Below are 17,955 nucleotides of genomic sequence, written 5' to 3'. Positions count from 1 at the left end.
CCCACCTCCCAGCCACCAGTCCCGCCTCCCACCACCGGCTCTGGCACAGACCGTATAAGTCTGCCCAGCACTATCCCCGCCTTCCAACCACCAGCCCCGCCTCCCACCACTGGCTCTGCCACCTGATCTCGACTAAGCTCCTGAGGATCCATTCCTTCTGCACAGGATTCCTTTATGTTTATGTTTAATCTGATTGGATCTTCCATATGGAAGCCTATACCATGGTCTGATCACTTCCAACTGGACTTTACCATTAATATCTGCCTATCAAACCACCCCAACCATCACCCTGTTAAGCTAATATCCACTAGAGGGAAAATCGACAAATCCAACTTCTGGAATGAGCTAAAAATTCCTTTACCCATAGGCGCCCCGTATAAGAGTCTTGGGGAGGCTAAGCCTCCCCAGCCCAGCTGTGACCTTCCCGCAGCCCCACTTGCCTCCCTCTCCAAATGTAGCCCGAGACTCCCGATGAAATCTTCTGCTGCCACTTCTATTGAGCAGCGCAGCGGCAGCCAGGAACGACACCTACGCTGATAAGAAGAAAAAGAAGCGCGGGGCCGCAGCAGCCTTCAGACATGCGCTGTTGGCTCTGCCGGTCTCTGCCCCGTGACGTCAATTTCCCGTTCCAGGGGCAGAGGACTGGTAGAGCCAACAGTGCATGTCTGAAGGCTGCTGCGGCCCCGCGCTTCTTTTTCTTCTTCTGTCAGCGCTGCTGTAAAGAGGCCCGGGCCGGAGGGAGAGAAGAGAACGTAGCCACTGGCTGGAAACGGTAGGAGGAGAGAGAAGGAGAGCAGGGGAGAGCCAGGGGACATGGACAGGAGCAGTGGAGAGCCAGACAGCCATAGGGAGAGAAAGAGGGGACATTGAAAAGAGCAGGGGAGAGCCAGGGACATGGAAAAAAGCAGGGGAGAGCCAGAAAGAAATGGGGAGAGAAAGAGGGGCTATGGAAAAGAGCAGGGGAGAGCCAGGGATATGGAAAAAAAGCAGGGGAGAGCCAGAAAGAAATGGGGAGAGAAAGAGGGGCTATGGAAAAGAACAGGGGAGAGCCAGGGACATGGAAAAAAGCAGGGGAGAGCCAGAAAGAGATGGGGAGAGAAAGAGGGGCCATGGAAAAGAACAGGGGAGAGCCAGGGACATGGAAAAAAGCAGGGGAGAGCCAGAAAGAAATGGGGAGAGAAAGAGGGGCTATGGAAAAGAGCAGGGGAGAGCCAGGGATATGGAAAAAAAAGCAGGGGAGAGCTAGAAAGAAATGGGGAGCGAAAGAGGGGCTATGGAAAAGAGCAGGGGAGAGCCAGGGACATGGAAAAAAGCAGGGGAGAGCCAGAAAGAGATGGGGAGAGAAAGAGGGGCCATGGAAAAGAACAGGGGAGAGCCAGGGACATGGAAAAAAGCAGGGGAGAGCCAGAAAGAGATGGGGAGAGAAAGAGGGGCCATGGAAAAGAGCAGGGGAGAGCCAGAGAGAGATGGGGAGAGAAAGAGGGGACATGGGCAGGAGAGAGAGAGAGAGAAGCTGCTGGGGAGAAACTGGGGGAGACCCTAGCTGTCAGACTGAGAAATGCTGGCTGGATGAAAGGAGGGAGAAAGAGGAAAAATGCTGGAAGGAGGGAAGAAACTGGTAGGGAGGGAAAGAGGAAAGACACTGGAAGGATGGGGTGAGAGAGGACATGCTGAATGGAAAAGGGTCAAGAGAGAGAACTGTCTAGAAGGAAGGGGAGATAGAGGAAGAGAATGGACGGAAGGATTGGGAGAGGATAATGGGTGGAAGGATGGAGAGAGAAAGAGGGATATCACTGGATAGAATGGTAGGAGAGAAAGAGAGAAGGTGCTGGACATGGATGGAGGGGAGTGAGGAGAAATGCTGGATATAGATGGAGGAGAAACTGTTGAATTTAAGAGCTGGATCGGGATACTGAAGGATAGGGACAGGGCTACAGATGGTAGACAGGATGCATAAGGACACAGGAGGATGGTGGACATGGTGAGAGAAAAAATATCAAATGGAAAGAAGACACTGCATAAAACAGAAGACACTGGGACCAAAGCGAATAGAAAAACTAAACGATCAGACAACAAAGGTAGAAAAAAGTATTTTATTCAGAATTTATTAACTGGAATATGTCAGCTTTTGGAAATGTGCATCTGTGATGTTTTGCATGTAAATTTCAATTTTTCTAGTATAACTGCATGCTGAGTCTGACTTCTTGAGGTAACTTTCCAGTTCAGTATTTTGCCTTCATATCTGTTGTGTCATGTGTTTTTCATGTGATCAAGGTGCAGTATTCTGCTAGCGTGTAGTATTTTCAGCCCTTTTGGGTTTTTTTTTTTTGTTTCACTAGGTTGTGCACTGGTGTTTTAGAGCCCGGTGTAATTACAGTGCTGCCTTTCCATGCATAAGGTTTAGCTCGTCCTGTCCTTGGAATTAGTACTGTTATGGTTTGGTAAGGCTATGAGTGTGTTTTTGCACAAGTTTGTGTATAGTGTTTTGCAGTGGAGAGATTGTGTATTGGCCTTACTGAGGTGGCACCAAATCATCAGAAAGGGTTTTAGAGCCTAAATCATGACACACTACCTCTTGAAGGATCTACATATAGTCGTTCATAAAAGGAGCTCATTGTGAACACTTTCCACCCTAAAAGGGTGTTTTGTGGCTCTACATGAGAATTGTGATATTATGATCCCTTGTTTCATATTGTTGATGGTCTGCATTTTCCGTATGGGTGGTATATTGGTTTATTAGGGTCTGCCCAGTGTTATGGTACAGTAAGGTTTATGAGTGTGTTTTTGCACAAATTTGTGCATTGTGTTTTGCAGTTGAGCAATTGTGGTTAGTACATGCTTTCAGCAAACACTTTATTCTTTGACATATGATACATATTTAATATCTAAATTTAATAAAAGGTATTAATTGTGACTTATTTTTACTTATTTTTTTTCTGTGTTGTCAAACAATTATGAATGTAAGCCTGGCCCCTGGCCCCACCCCTAACCCCGCCTCCTTTAGCCTCCCCAAACAGTTGGGCCACCGACCGCCTATGCCTTTACCTTTGAAAGCCCCACACAAGAATCTGTAAAATCGGAATTGGACTCCAAAGTCAAAACATTCTTGGATAAAATAGCACCAATTACTACCAAAAAGGTCAAAGCAACTCGAAAATCACTCTGGTTGTCAAAAGAGCTGTCATAACTAAATCAAAAATGTAGAAACCTTGAAAAGAAATGGAGAACAAGCAAATTTACAGATTACAGAACCAATTGGAAACTCTCCTTTCGTCACTACAAACAAAAAGTAACTGATTCCAAGTAAAAATACTACAGCACCCTAGTGGGCCAAGATACCCTTGACAATAAAAAAATATTCACCCTAGTTAGGAGCCTCACCTCCATCCACTCTCCTGATAAAGAGCAATAAGTATGTCCCTCCACTCAATACCTAGCTGACTACTTTGAAAGCAAGGTCAATCAAATTAGAGTTGACCTAGCCAAATATAATCCAAAAGAAAAAAAAATCTAAAAGACCATGACTGAGGAGTCAAATCCACCCTAGATTCAAGTCAGGGAATTAAAGCAAACCAACTATGGGAATCCTTCCAACCACTATCAACTGAAGACATAAAATCACTACTACTAAAATGCTCACGCTCACATCGCTTCCTAGACTTTTGTCCAGAATTCTTGTTCCAAACCACCCCGACAGAGGTGGTTCAATGACTAACAGACTGCCTAAATGGGCTACTTGATTCTGGCTATCTTCTTCCAGATATGGGCAAAATCATTCTCACACCACTACTTAAAGGGTTCAGGGTTAGACACTGCCTCTGCAACAAATCATCGCCCAGTAGCAAGTATACCACTCTTTACAAAAATGCTTGAATCATATATTAGTAAACAATTTTCCAAATATCTGGACATATAGTCAACACTACACCAGTCCCAATTTGAATTCAGATCCACACACAGAAATGAAACCCTCCTTGTAGAACTAAAAACATATGTCAAACACCACCTATGCAAAGGAGATCAAGTTCTACTACTGCAGTTCGATATCTCAGTGGCGTTCGATGCAATGGATCACCTAATGTTATTGGAACATCTGAATCAGATTGGAATAACCAGACCAGTCCTCAGATGGTTCAATGAACTCCTCTCAAACCGAAGCTACTCAGTGAAACAAAACAAAAACCTTTCAAAATACTGGATTCCGAAATGTGGAGTTCCTCAAGAATCCCGCTCGCCGCTATTTTTTTTTAACTTCTTAGCTCTATACACCTGGGCTGAGGAGAACTATTACTATCATACGTGGACAACATCATGCTCCTTCTACCTCTGACATCCTCATACCAAGATTCAACCTGAATGGCAACAATCGGGACTCACACCCTTCAGATCTAGGCCCTGGCAAACAAACATAAGTACATAAGTACATAAGTAGTGCCATACTGGGAAAGACCAAAGGTCCATCTAGCCCAGCATCCTGTCACCGACAGTGGCCAATCCAGGTCAAGGGCACCTGGCACGCTCCCCAAACGTAAAAACATTCCAGACAAGTTATACCTAAAAATGCGGAATTTTTCCAAGTCCATTTAATAGCGGTCTATGGACTTGTCCTTTAGGAATCTATCTAACCCCTTTTTAAACTCCGTCAAGCTAACCGCCCGTACCACGTTCTCCGGCAACGAATTCCAGAGTCTAATTACACGTTGGGTGAAGAAAAATTTTCTCCGATTCGTTTTAAATTTACCACACTGTAGCTTCAACTCATGCCCTCTAGTCCTAGTATTTTTGGATAGCGTGAACAGTCGCTTCACATCCACCCGATCCATTCCACTCATTATTTTATACACTTCTATCATATCTCCCCTCAGCCGTCTCTTCTCCAAGCTGAAAAGCCCTAGCCTTCTCAGCCTCTCTTCATAGGAAAGTCGTCCCATCCCCACTATCATTTTCGTCGCCCTTCGCTGTACCTTTTCCAATTCTACTATATCTTTTTTGAGATACGGAGACCAGTACTGAACACAATACTCCAGGTGCGGTCGCACCATGGAGCGATACAACGGCATTATAACATCCGCACACCTGGACTCCATACCCTTCCTAATAACACCCAACATTCTATTCGCTTTCCTAGCCGCAGCTAGATAAACACCCAAAAGACAAAGATTCTCTGGTTCTGGAATCAAGTAGCTGAGGTCCCAACCTCAATAACACTACCCAAGAACATCACTTAGTTGAATCAGAAGCCAGAGTCCTTGGAGACATCCTTGACTTCTCCCTATCATTCACACCCCATATCAACCAACTACGTCTGTTTACGTTTTCCAAAAGTACTAGGACTAGCGGGCATGCGATGAAGCTACAAAGTAGTAAATTTAAAATGAATTGGAGAAAATGTTTCTTCATTCAACGTGTAATTAAACTCTGGAATTCATTGCCAGAGAATGTGGTAAAAGGCAATTAGCTTAGCAGAGTTTTAAAAAGGTTTGGACGGCTTCCTAAAGGAAAAGTCTATAGACCATTATTAAATTGGATTTGGGGAAAATCCACTATTTCTGGGATAAGCAGTATAAAATGTTTTGTACTTTTTTCGGGATCTTGCCAGGTATTTGTGACCTGGATTGGCCACTGTTGGAAACAGGATGCTGGGCTTGATGGACCTTTGGTCTGTCCCAGTATGGCAATACTTATGCACTTATGGAACAAAACAAATGTTAAAAATGAGACAACTTCGTCTAATCATGTCACTCTTTACTCAAAAAGCCTTTGCTTTACTAGTACAAATACTTATCCTACTGTGCCTGGACCACTACAATGCCCTATTTCTTGGCATTAAGACAAACATCAAAACAAATTACAGATCATATGGAACACAGCAGAAAGATTACTTTTCAAACTGAATAGATACACTAGCTGAAAGAAATAAGTTTAACGTTGCCTGCCTATTCTTTCAGATTCTTCAAGGTGCAACCTCTGCACTCCTGATCAACATCTCATCTATCTGCATTGTTCACTCCAATAGACTAAAAGAACAATTGATCCTAGCCCCACAGTTTCACAAGGGAATCCGATCCCAGAAGATCTTTAACTTGCTCTTCTCAGTGGCAGAGATCCCATTATGGAACTCACTCCCTCTGACTATCAGAGCAGAGAATAACTACCTCATCTTCTGGAAGAAGCTAAAAACCTTCTTCTTCCCACAGACTGCAGTATAACACCCATCAATCATCGATCCCATATGAACTTTAAAAATATCTAATTTAACACAGACTATAATCTTACCATATAATGCTTCATAACACTATATCTAACCAGTAAGAAAGTATTCACCCAATGCCTTAATTATAAATCTGTAACTGTTGTCCCACTTATGTTGTAAATTGCACTGAAGCCTAAACAGAGGATATTAAAGGTATAAAAGACCTAAACTGAAATGAATTATCTAGAGTTTCTAAACAAACTTGCACTTCTGGAATCTTTCCTGCATAGCTCGTCACTCACCTCCTGTCTGGGTTTGTACAAGCACTGCTGCAGAGTGTGATGAATGATCGTATCTTCTGTATCTCGTATACTTTTTCTCCGTTGTTCCAAGGCCTGCATATCCAAACAAACCATGCTAGCATTTTCTTTTCTAAAACACAACAGGAAAGTACATATTATTTCACAAAAACTGAAATAAATGTGTAAATATTAATCAATACATGAAGGGCGCTTAAAAAATTCATACAAATCTCCGATTTAATATCTATTTCATAAAGACAACATAGACTGTACAAAATAGGCTCCCAGAATTATCTCCAGTAATACACAAATGCTTGAACTCCAAGGTAGGTATAAATTATATGTGCATATACGCACACATATTATAAAGGTTGCATGTACATTGCCACTCTGCCCCAAGTCTACCCAAACTTTGGATCTGAAAAGGCGTATGCACATTCCGCATAAAAGTTCACATGCTCTCGTCAGCATGCATAAGATCAATTTTCAGTAAAACATTTTCAGAATAATTGACAAAATCTTAATCTAGACTAGGGGCGTAGCCAGACTTTGGCGGGAGGGGGGTCCAGAGCCCGAGGTGAGGGGGCACATTTTAGCACCCCCAGGCGCTGCCGCCCCCCCCCCCGACGCCATTGCCAACACCCCCCCGGCACCGCCAATACCAACAACAACAACTCTGACCCCCCCCCCCCACCTGCCGACGACCCTCTCGACCCCCACCCGGACGCCGTCGCCTACCTTTGCTGGCGGTGGACCCCAACTCCTGCCAGCCGAAGTCTTTTTCCTTCATTTTGTTTCTGAGTCTGACGTCCTGCACGTTTTACAGTCCAAGTAAATCATTGGACTATCAGCATATATGTGCATTTGCAGGTGCATATGTGTGTGTCATGCCAAAAATGCACCTGTGACCTATTCTATAAATACATGTGTATCATTGATAGCACATAGTTTGAGGGTGTGCATACATATAGGTGGAGTCTGGACAGAGTGTGTGTGGAGTGCAAAGTTATACACATATCTCTGGAACTTAGGCACAAACACGCCAGCTCTATGACTAGCATAAGTGCTTGCACCTACGTATTGCACAAGTATTTCACCTATTGGACTAATCCTATTAGACTAATATTTTATAAAGGAAAATAGCTGCCTATTTTCCTTTATAGAATAAGCTTCTATCAAGCATTCTTTGGGGACCTATATATAGGTGCCCAATTATAGAATTACTCTCATTAAGGGGTGGGGAGGGTAGAGAGTTACTGAGCTAGAGTAAATTGAATAATACAACTTGTGATCAAACTTGCAAGCTGTGTTATCCTGATCTCCAGGAACACTGGGTTGCAGTGCTCTCAGGAAGCCTTTCTGAAAGGGGCTGGAAATATAGAAATGTTGGAAGCCTCCTCCCCCCTTCTCTCTTTCTGCCTTCAGCTACCTTTCCAAATTAGTCCAAGCATGGTCCCAGCCTCCCGAAGACACAAAGAAGAACCCCTTAGTTACCCAATCCCCTGTAGCCCCCCCTCCCAGCCTACCTAAAGCAATTACTGGTGTTCCAACGGAATGAGCTAAGAGAGTTTCCCAGGGCTCTGGGTTCAAAATGGCACATGTGACCGCTTGTAGTATTTTTGCAGTACTACCACGAGGGGGTCAAGCTGCCATAATATATAGAGACTGAATGTAAATGCCTATATATATATATAATATACAAGTGTTTGTGTCACCATCTCTTTTTCTATACATATAGCACTACATATATTGCAAATTTATGCAGTTCTTTAAAGTGGATATGCACATGTGTGTACACATATATGTGTAAATGGTGAGCATATGCCTAGGTGCTATTCTATAAATATACCAATACCTTCGTTAGCACGTATTTTCAAGGTGGACATACATATGGTAAAGCCTCAGCAGAGTGTGGGCAGGGTACCTCTTATATGCGTTAAACTTATAGCTGCATAACTAATATTATTCTATCTCTACATCTAGCCAAAGCATTTACACCAGCTCTATGGCTGGCATAAAAGCTTACAATAAAGAGTAACATGTGCATATACCTGGTTACACTAGTATTCTATAAAGGATAGTAAGTGCCTATGTCCCTTTATAGAATATACTTCTATAGGCGCCTACTTATAAGCACACTGCTTATAGAATTACCCCTCTCATACTATAACTTGGTGCCTAATGTTAAGTGCCATTAGCATGACTAAAATTATAGAACATTAACACTTACGCAAGCAAACATACACTTGCACATATAGTTAAGTACTCAGCCCTGTTCTATTATTGATGCACTCAATTCACTTAGTGTGTACAGGCGGAGGGAGGGACATGGGTGGGGTATGGGCAGGACCAACATTTATACTTGTAAATTAGGGGTCCTTTTACTAAGGTGTGCTGAAAAATGGCCTGCGGTAGTGTAGGTGTGTGTTTTGGCCACGCGCAGAATCATTTATCAGAGCACCTGTAAAAAAATCAAAATTGCCACGCGTCCATTTTGGGTCTGAGACCTTACCGCCAGCCATTGACCTAGTGGTAAAGACTCACGCGGTAACCGGGCGGTAATGACCTACGTGCTTCAAATGCCACTTGGTGCATGTCCATTACACGTGCCCAAAAATAAAAAATATTTTTTTGGACACACGCCAAAAAGAAATTACTGCAAGAGCCACACGGTAGTTGGGCGGTAACTCCATTTTGGAGTTACAGCTTAGTAAAAGGGCCCCTTAAAGAATTCTGTAAGTTATGCACTAAGGTGTCACATTTAGGCAAGTGCATTTACATTTATTATTGAGCGTGACCTAAGTGGGAGTGCCTAAAAGCAGGCACACTGATGCCGCTTTACACTAGCATTCTATAATGGAATCCTATATAATAAAACACACCTCCAACGTTCTGACTGCGTGAACATAAATCTTGAGGCATTCATGCTTCTGTATCCATCTCCTGAAATGATGATGTCCCCCACTTCCGGGTGCGTCAGCAGCGACAGTGCCCAATCACAACATAGCAGCGTGAGCCAACTCCGTCATGTACGTGTGCTGACGGGGGACCCCAACCCCCGACAACCGAAGTCCTCTTCTCAGCTGCCGCGGCGTTGCTTGCTGAATGATCTGATCAAGTTTCTGTGCGTGCGTCTGACATCAGATGCACGCACAGAAACTTGATCAGACCATTCAGCAAGGAATGCCGGCGCAGAAAGAGAAGGACTTCGGCTGTCGGGGTCCCCCGTTAGCACAGGTATGTGATGGCGGTGGGGGAGGGTTTTTGGCAGAAAGGGGGGTTCGAGAGGGTCGCGGCAGGGGGATCCAGGGGTCAGTAACCCAGAGTGGGGTGTTGAAATCGGAGGGAGGGGGAGTCTGTAACTCAGTGGGAGGGGCGTGAGGGGGCCTTGAACTGGAAGGGAGAGAGGGGGGCCTGGAACTCGGAAGGAAGGAAGGGAGGGAGGGAGGCGTGGGTCTCAGAGGGGACAGAGCGAGACAGCGAGGGAGGGTGAGGGATTACCTTTGGTAGCGCCCGTTTCATTGCCTACCGAACCGGGCCTTTTTTACTAGTCTTATAATATAATACAATACAATCTTGGTACCAGTATGCCAATATAGAATTAGCACTCAGAGTGCTGCATCTAGGTGCCTAAATTGTGGTGTCCAGTTATAGAACTGTGTTCTCTAAACATATGGAGTAAGACTCCCAGATAGTTTTACATTTAGAATGGTATAAAGAGTATAACTACAGTTTGAATATCAGTCTCATATTTATGTATAAACTTGTGCAATTATATAATAACCATTTTCTGCCTGTAGATCATGCTCTACAAGCAGAGAATGATTTACAAAAAAAATCTCTTAATGCATTACACTAGCATTCAGTGGTAAGGGTATGACTATTTGAAAATATAAAGATATGCTAATTAACATTTCAGTAGGATGACTTTAGGTCATTCCTGGTGTTTGAACTTACATATTATATTCCAATAGAGTACTCTTGTTTTTCATTTCAAAATATATGCAATACATGTATTCAGGATATTAGGAGGATGTAAAAAAGACAAGAATGACTGTGTTACACTCAATGGTAGCTCTGTGTCGGTGACCTGTGAACTCCTGAAGCATGATCTATTTTCGGACTAACATGGTAACAAGAAGCTTGGAAGTGACTAGATTTGGTCCATCTCTACAGAGCAAGGTTTCTGTACTCTGACAATTTTGTATGCTCCAGCACCAACAAAAGTTCCATTATATTAACAAAATCTTCTTAAAGTTAAATTAAAATAATGTTTCATTTTGAAAATAAAACAATTTTAGCTTCTGTATAAGAGTATCACCTAAGGATGGGCTGTTGTTTGCAATGACTTAGGAAATGTCAATGATATATCTGATGTTGCATGTTGTTAAACAAAAATAAGAAAAAAATATGACCTTTTTATATATTTTCAAATAGTGTGTTTTTAAGGTTGCTCTTCAGTGAGAACTAATTTCTATAGCTAGTTACAAAAATAAAGAGACTTCCAATTAATAGTTTTAGAAAAGCAAATCAAAACAATAGAAAATCACTATTTACTTACTGATAACTCACTATTAAAAGCCAGCTCTACCAATTGAAGTATGAATATAACAAAATCTAAGTACAAGAGTAAATAATAACATCTTTCTTTATAAAGCAAGATAGTATGCAGAAGGTAATAAACATAGCAAAGTGTTAGCCAATTATCTTAAAAGGAAATTATTCTTAAAAGGAAAAAACTAAAAGCACAAACACCTGTCATAAACTTTAATACCTCATCATTAGCCTCAATACTAGAAATAGCAAACGCTTTTCATAAATATTATTGTTAATTATATACATCAAAAACTCCAGCAGATCTAAATACTTTAGAATAATGCTTAGCCTCTTTACCAAAGCCCCAATGGTTGAAAAATGGTAGTTTTATTTCATGTGCTCCAATTACACATCAGGATGGTTAGGAAGCTATTAAAAATGTAAAGCCTAGAAAAGCACCTGGATCTGAGGTCTTCCTTCCAATATAACTTTATAAACAATCTTTAGTAAAGAAACAATACCTTGGTTGTTAAACATAATAATAATTTTGTGAAGCAATTATTAGTATTACCCTAAAATCAAATAAAGGGCTTCTTTTACTAAACTGTGCCGCAAATGCGACACAGTCAATCAAACATATAAATGGCAAGTGACCGACTCACCTGCAAATGCGCAGTAGAGACTTCCCTCTCTGTCCCGCCCTCGTGTCAAGACGTGATGACGTCAGAGGGCAGAACAGAGAGGGAAACGGAGTCGGACTGTTGGACGCTGCCACTGGAGCTTGGAAACAAACATCGCGCGCACCTGGGTGAGCATCCTGCCGACTGGCGCTCCTTTGGTGCTGGAAGTCTACGGGCACTCCTGGCTCGGGTTGCTCTCTCGCCGTCCGGGTGTGCGTAGGGTCGGGATCTGAGTGGTCAGCGCTATTGCCGCGAGGGGAAGGGACCGTGGTCGGTCTTCAGCGCCTGTCTGTTGGTGAAGGGAGCCTGCAGTATGTGCCTGTGGCAGTAGTGCAGTGCAGTGGTCCCCCTCACATGCCAGGACATCAACCGGGCACCCTAGGGGGCACTGCAGTGGACTTCACAAATTGCTCCCAGGCAACCCCCCCAAACCCACTACCCACAACTGTACAACACTACCATAGCCCTTATGGGTGAAGGGGGGCACCTAGATGTGGATACAGTGGGTTTCGGGTGGGTTTTGGAGGGCTCCCATTTACCACCACAAGTGTAACAGGTGGGGGGGGGGGGGTGGGCCTGGGTTTGCCTGCCTGAAGTACATTGCAGCACCCACTAAAACTGCTCCAGGGACCTGCACACTGCTGTCATGGAGCTGGGTATGACATTTCAGGCTGGCATAGAGACTGGCACAAAATTGTTAAAAAAAATTTTTTTTGGGTGGGAGGGGGTTGGTGACCACTGGAGAATTAAGGGGAGGTGATCCCCGATTCCCTCCAGTGGTCATCTGGTCAGTTGGGGCACTTTTTTGAGGCTTGGTCCTAAAAATAAATAGACCAAGTGAAGCCGGCCAAGTGCTCGTCAGAGCCGGCCTTCTTTTTTCCATTATCAGCCGAAGCCGGCCATCTTGTAACCACGCCCCCGTCCCGCCTTCCGTACCCTGCTGAAACGCCCCCTTTAACTTTGGCCGGCCCTTTGACGGAAAGCAGTTGAAGCCAGCCAAAATCGGCTTTCGATTATACCGATTTGGTCGGGTTTAGGAGATGGCCGGCCATCTCCCGATTTGTGTCGGAAGATGGCCCGCCTTCTCCTTCGAAAATAAGCAGGATAGTAACATAGTAGATGACGGCAGAAAAAGACCTGCACGGTCCATCTAGTCTGCCCAACAAGATAAACTTATATGTGCTACTTTTTGTGTACACCTTACCTTGATTTGTATCTGCCATTTTTAGGGCACAGACCGTAGAAGTCTTGCCAGCATTATCCCCGCCTCCCAACCACCAGCCCCGCCTCCCCCCACCGGCTCTGCTAAGCTTCTGAGGATCCATTCCTTCTGAACAGGATTCCTTTATGTTTATCCCACTCGTGTTTGAATTCCGTTACCATTTTCATCTCCACCATCTCCACCACCTCCATTCCAAGTATCCACCACTCTTTCTGTGAAAAAATACTTCCTGACATTTTTCTTGAGTCTGCCCCCCTTCAATCTCGTTTCATGTCCTCTAGTTCTACTGCCTTTCCATCTCCGGAAAAGGTTCGTTTGCGGATTAATACCTTTCAAATATTTGAACGTCTGTATCATATCACCCCTGTTTCTCCTTTCCTCCAGGGTATACATATTCAGGTCAGCAAGTCTCTCCTCATACGTCTTGTAACACAAATCCCATACCATTCTCGTAGCTTTTCTTTGCACAGCTTCAATTCTTTTTACATCCTTAGCAAGATACAGCCTCCAAAACTGAACACAATACTCCAGGTGTGGCCTCACCAACGACTTATACAAGGGCATTTAAACCTCTTTTCTTCTGCTGGTCACACCTCTCTCTATAGACCTCTATCATATCTCTCCTCAGCCAACTTTTCTCCAAGCTGAAGAGCCCTAGCTGCTTTAGCCTTTCCTCATAGGGAAGTCGTCCCATCTCCTTTATCATTTTTGTCACCCTTTTCTGCACCTTTTCTAATTCCTCTCGCTAATATACAATGCTACCCCTCCACCAATTCGATCCACTCTATCACTATGATATAATTTGCACCCCGGTATGACAGTGTCCCAATGGTTACCCTCCTTCCACCAGGTCTCAGAGATGCCTATTATATCTAATTTTTCATTTAGTGCAATATATTCTAACTCTCCCATCTTATTTCTTAGGTTCCTGGCATTCGCATATAGACATTTCAAACTATGTTTGTTGTTCCTATTTACATCATGCTTAGTACATGACAGTATTAATTTGCAATCTTTTGTCTGATTTTTATTTTTAGTTAAGGACACCTGATCTACTACGGTCTCTTTTGCAACCTCACTATCAGGATACCCTATCTTCCCTGTTTTGGTGATATCTTTGAAAGATACCTTATCCCGAACCATACACTTTTGAGCAACTGTCTGCCTTCCCCCTGTTTCTAGTTTAAAAGCTGCTCTATCTCCTTTTTAGCCGATGCCAGCAGCCTGGTCCCACCCTGGTTAAGGTGGAGCCCATCCTTTCGGAATAGGCTCCCCCATCCCCAGAATGTTGCCCAGTTCCTAACAAATCTAAAACCCTTCTCCCTGCACCATCGTCTCATCCACACATTGAGACTCCGGAGCTCTGCCTGTCTCTTGGGCCCTGCGTGTGGAATGGGTAGCAGTTCAGAAAATGCTACCCTAGAGGATCTGGATTTGAGCTTTCTAATTAAGAGCCTAAATTTTTCTTCCAGAACCTCTCTCCCACATTTTCCTATGTCATTGGTACCCACATGTACCAAGATAGCCAGCCGGCTATCCTCCCCAGCACTATCTAAAATCCTATCTAGGCGACGTGTGAGGTCTGCCACCTTCGCACCAGGCAGGCAAGTCACCAGGCGATCCTCACATCCACCAGCCACCATCTATATGCCTAATGATCGAATCGCCAACTACAACAGATGTCCTAACCTTTCCCTCCAGGGCAGCACTTGGAGACATATCCTTGGTGCGAGAGGATAGTACATGTCAATTTTATATCATTTTCAGAAAGTCAAGTATGTGCCAACTTAACTTTATAAAATGCTAGCATATGTGTAAAAAACTTGTCTATGTAGGTGCTAACACATACACCAATTCGAGGGCTGAAGTAAAATTAAGATACATACCTGTAGCAGGTATTCTCCGAGGATTGCAGGCTGCATATTATCACCGAAGGGTCGTCGTCCATGACCGCCCAGGAGCCCAGAACTTATAAAAAAAAAAAAGAACTTTTGAGAACGCGACTAACGCGAGTGAAGACACACCGCGCATGCGCGAGCAGGTTCCCGCCTGCGACGTGAGCGTGTCTCCTTTACTTAATAAAAAGCAAAAAAAAAAAAGAGGAACAACTCCAAAGAGGAGGAAGGTGGATTGTGATAATATTCAGCCTGCTGTCCTTGGAGAATACCTGCTACAGGTATGTATCTTCATTTTCTCCAAGGACAAGCAGGCTGAATATTATCACCGATGGGGTATCCCTAGCCCCCAGGCTCACTCAAAACAATGAACATTGGTCAATTGGGCCCCGCAACGGCGAGGACATAACTTAGATTGACCTAAAAAAGAAACACAACTAAGTGAGAGTGCATCCTAGAACAGAACATAAATGGGCTTAGGAGAGTGGAGTTGGATTCTAAACCCCGAACAGATTCTGCAACACCGACTGCCCAAACCGACTGTTGTGTCAGGTATCCTGCTGAAGGCAGTAGTGAAATTTGAATGTGTGGACTGAAGACCACGTTGCAGCCTTGCAAATCTCTTCAATAGAAGCTGACTTTAAGTGAGCTACTGACGCAGCCATGGCTCTGACATTATGAGCCGTGACATGGCCCTCTAGAGTCAGTCCAGCTGGGGCATGTGAAGGAAATGCAATCTGCTAGCCAGTTGGAGATGGTGCATTTTCTGATGGCAACTCCCCTCCTGTTGGGATCGAAAGAAACAAACAATTGGGCGGACTGTCTGTAGGGCTTAGTCCGCTCCACGTAAAAGGCCAATGCTCTCTTACAGTCCAAGGTGTGCAACTTGTCCTCACCAGTGCGAGTATGTGGACGTGGAAAAAATGATGGCAAGACAATTGATGAAACTTGATATAGGGTGCATGAACTACCAGGGCTTGGAGCTCACTGACTCTACGAGCTGAAGTAACAGCCACCAAGAAAATGACCTTCCAGGTCAAGTATTTCAGATGGCAGGAATTCAGTGGCTCAAAAGGAGCTTTCATCACCTGGATGAGAATGACATTGAGATCCCATGACACTGGTGGAGGTTTGACAGGGGGCTTTGACAAAAGCAAACCTCTCATGAAACAAACTACTAAAGGCTATCCAGAGATAGGCTGACCTTCTTCACGTTGATGGTAAGCACTGATTGCACTAAGGTGAACCCTTACGAATTTGGTCTTGAGACCAGACTCTGATAAGTGTAGAAGGTATTCAAGCAGGGTCCGTGTAGGACAAGAAAAGGGATCTAGGGCCCTGCTGTCACACCAGACGGCAAACCTCCTCCATTTGAAAGAATAACACTTTTTCGTGGAATCTTTCCTGGAAGCAAGCAAGACTCGGGAGACACCCTCTGACAGACCCAAAGAAGCAACCTCTAAGCTCTCAACATCCAGGCCATGAGAGCCAGAGACTGGAGGTTGGGATGCAGAAGCGACCCCTCATTCTGTGTGATGAGGGTCGGAAAACACTCCAATCTCCACGGTTCTTCAGAGGACAACTCTGGAAGAAGAGGGAACCAGATCAGATGGGGCCAAAAAGGTGCAATCAGAATCATGGTTCCATGGTCTAGCTTGAGTTTCAGCAAAGTCTTCCCTACTAGAGGTATGGGAGGATATGCATACAGAAGGCCTGTCCCCCAATGCAGGACAAAAGAATCTGACGCTAGTCTGTCATGGACCTGAAGTCTGGAACAGAATTGAGGGACTAGGTGATTGATCTGTGGCAAAAAGATCCAGCGAGGGGGTGCCCCACTCTCGGGAAGATCTTGAGGACGACATCCATGTTCAGAGACCACTCGTGAGGTTGCATGATCCTGCTCAACCTATCGGCCAGACTGTTTTTGACGCCTGCCAGATACGTGGCCTGGAAAAACATGCCATGGTGGTGGGCCCAAAGCCACATCTGGACAGCTTCCTGTCACAGAGGGCGAGATCCGGTGCCCCCTGCTTGTTGGTGTAATACATTGCAACCTGATTATCTGTCTGAATTAAAATAATTTGATTGGACAGCCGATCTCCGAAAGCCTTGAGAGCGTTTCAGATCACTCGTAATTCGAGGAGGTTGATCTGAAGATCTTTTTCCTGAAAGGACCAAGCCCCTTGAGTGTGAAGTCCATCTACATGAGCTCTCCACCGTAGGAGAGATGCATCCATTGTCAGCACATTTTGCAGCTGAGGAATTTGGAATGGACGCCCCAATGTCAGATTGGATCGAATGTTCTACCACTGAAGGGATCTGCAAAACTCGGTGGAGAGATGGATTACATCCTCTAGATTCCCTGTGGCCTGGCACCACTGGGAAGCTAGGGTCCATTGAGCTGATCTTATATGTAGGCATGCCATGGGAGTCACATGAACTGTGAAAGCCATGTGCCCTAAAAGTCTCAACATCTGCCAAGCTGTGATCTGTTGAGACGCTCGAACCAAGGACATTAGGGCTAGGAGATTGTCTGCCCTTGCCTGGGGGAGATAAGATGTCTGTGTGTCCAACAGAGCTCCAATGAACTCCAATTTCTGTACCGGGACAAGGTGGGACTTGGGATAATTGATTACAAACCCCAGTAGCTCCAGTAGTCGAATAGTCATCCGCATGGACTGTAGAGCCCCTGCCTCTGAGGTGCTCTTCACCAGCCAATCGTCGAGATAAGGGAACACATGCACTCCCAAGTCTGTGTAACGATGCTACGACAACTGCCAAGCATGTTGTGAAGACCCTGGGTACAGATGCTAGGCCAAAGGGCAGTACACAGTACTGAAAGTGCTGAGTTCCCAGTCGGAATCGAAGATACTTCCTGTGAGCTGGGAGTATCGAGATGTGAGTATAGACATCCTTTAAGTCCAGAAAGCATAGCCAATCGTTTTCCTGAATCATGGGAAGAAAGGTGCTCAGGGAAACCATCCTGAACTTTTCTCGGAGAAGGAATTTGTTCAGGGCCCTTAGGTCTAGGATGGGACGCCTCCCCCCCTGTTTTCTTTTGCACAAGGAAGTACCTGGAATAGAATCCCAGCCCTTCTTCCTCTGGTAGTACGGGTTCGACTGCATT

General features: G+C 44.5%; 1 protein-coding gene across 1 annotated transcript in view; it reads right to left on the bottom strand.

Moving 5' to 3' along the window:
* SLC9A3 (solute carrier family 9 member A3) overlaps positions 1-17,955 on the bottom strand; it is a 412,188-nt gene that overhangs the window by 36,488 nt on the left and 357,745 nt on the right. Inside the window, exon 12 of the mRNA XM_030209723.1 lies at positions 6,496-6,625. Coding sequence (XP_030065583.1) covers positions 6,496-6,625 — 130 coding nt within the window. The remainder of the gene's footprint in view (positions 1-6,495; positions 6,626-17,955) is intronic.

The sequence above is a fragment of the Microcaecilia unicolor genome, chromosome 1 (genome assembly GCF_901765095.1).
Source record: "Microcaecilia unicolor chromosome 1, aMicUni1.1, whole genome shotgun sequence".
In the NCBI taxonomy this organism is placed as follows: Eukaryota; Metazoa; Chordata; class Amphibia; order Gymnophiona; family Siphonopidae; genus Microcaecilia; species Microcaecilia unicolor.
Note: the sequence above shows the minus strand (reverse complement) of the source record. Positions and strands in the feature narration are given on the sequence as shown.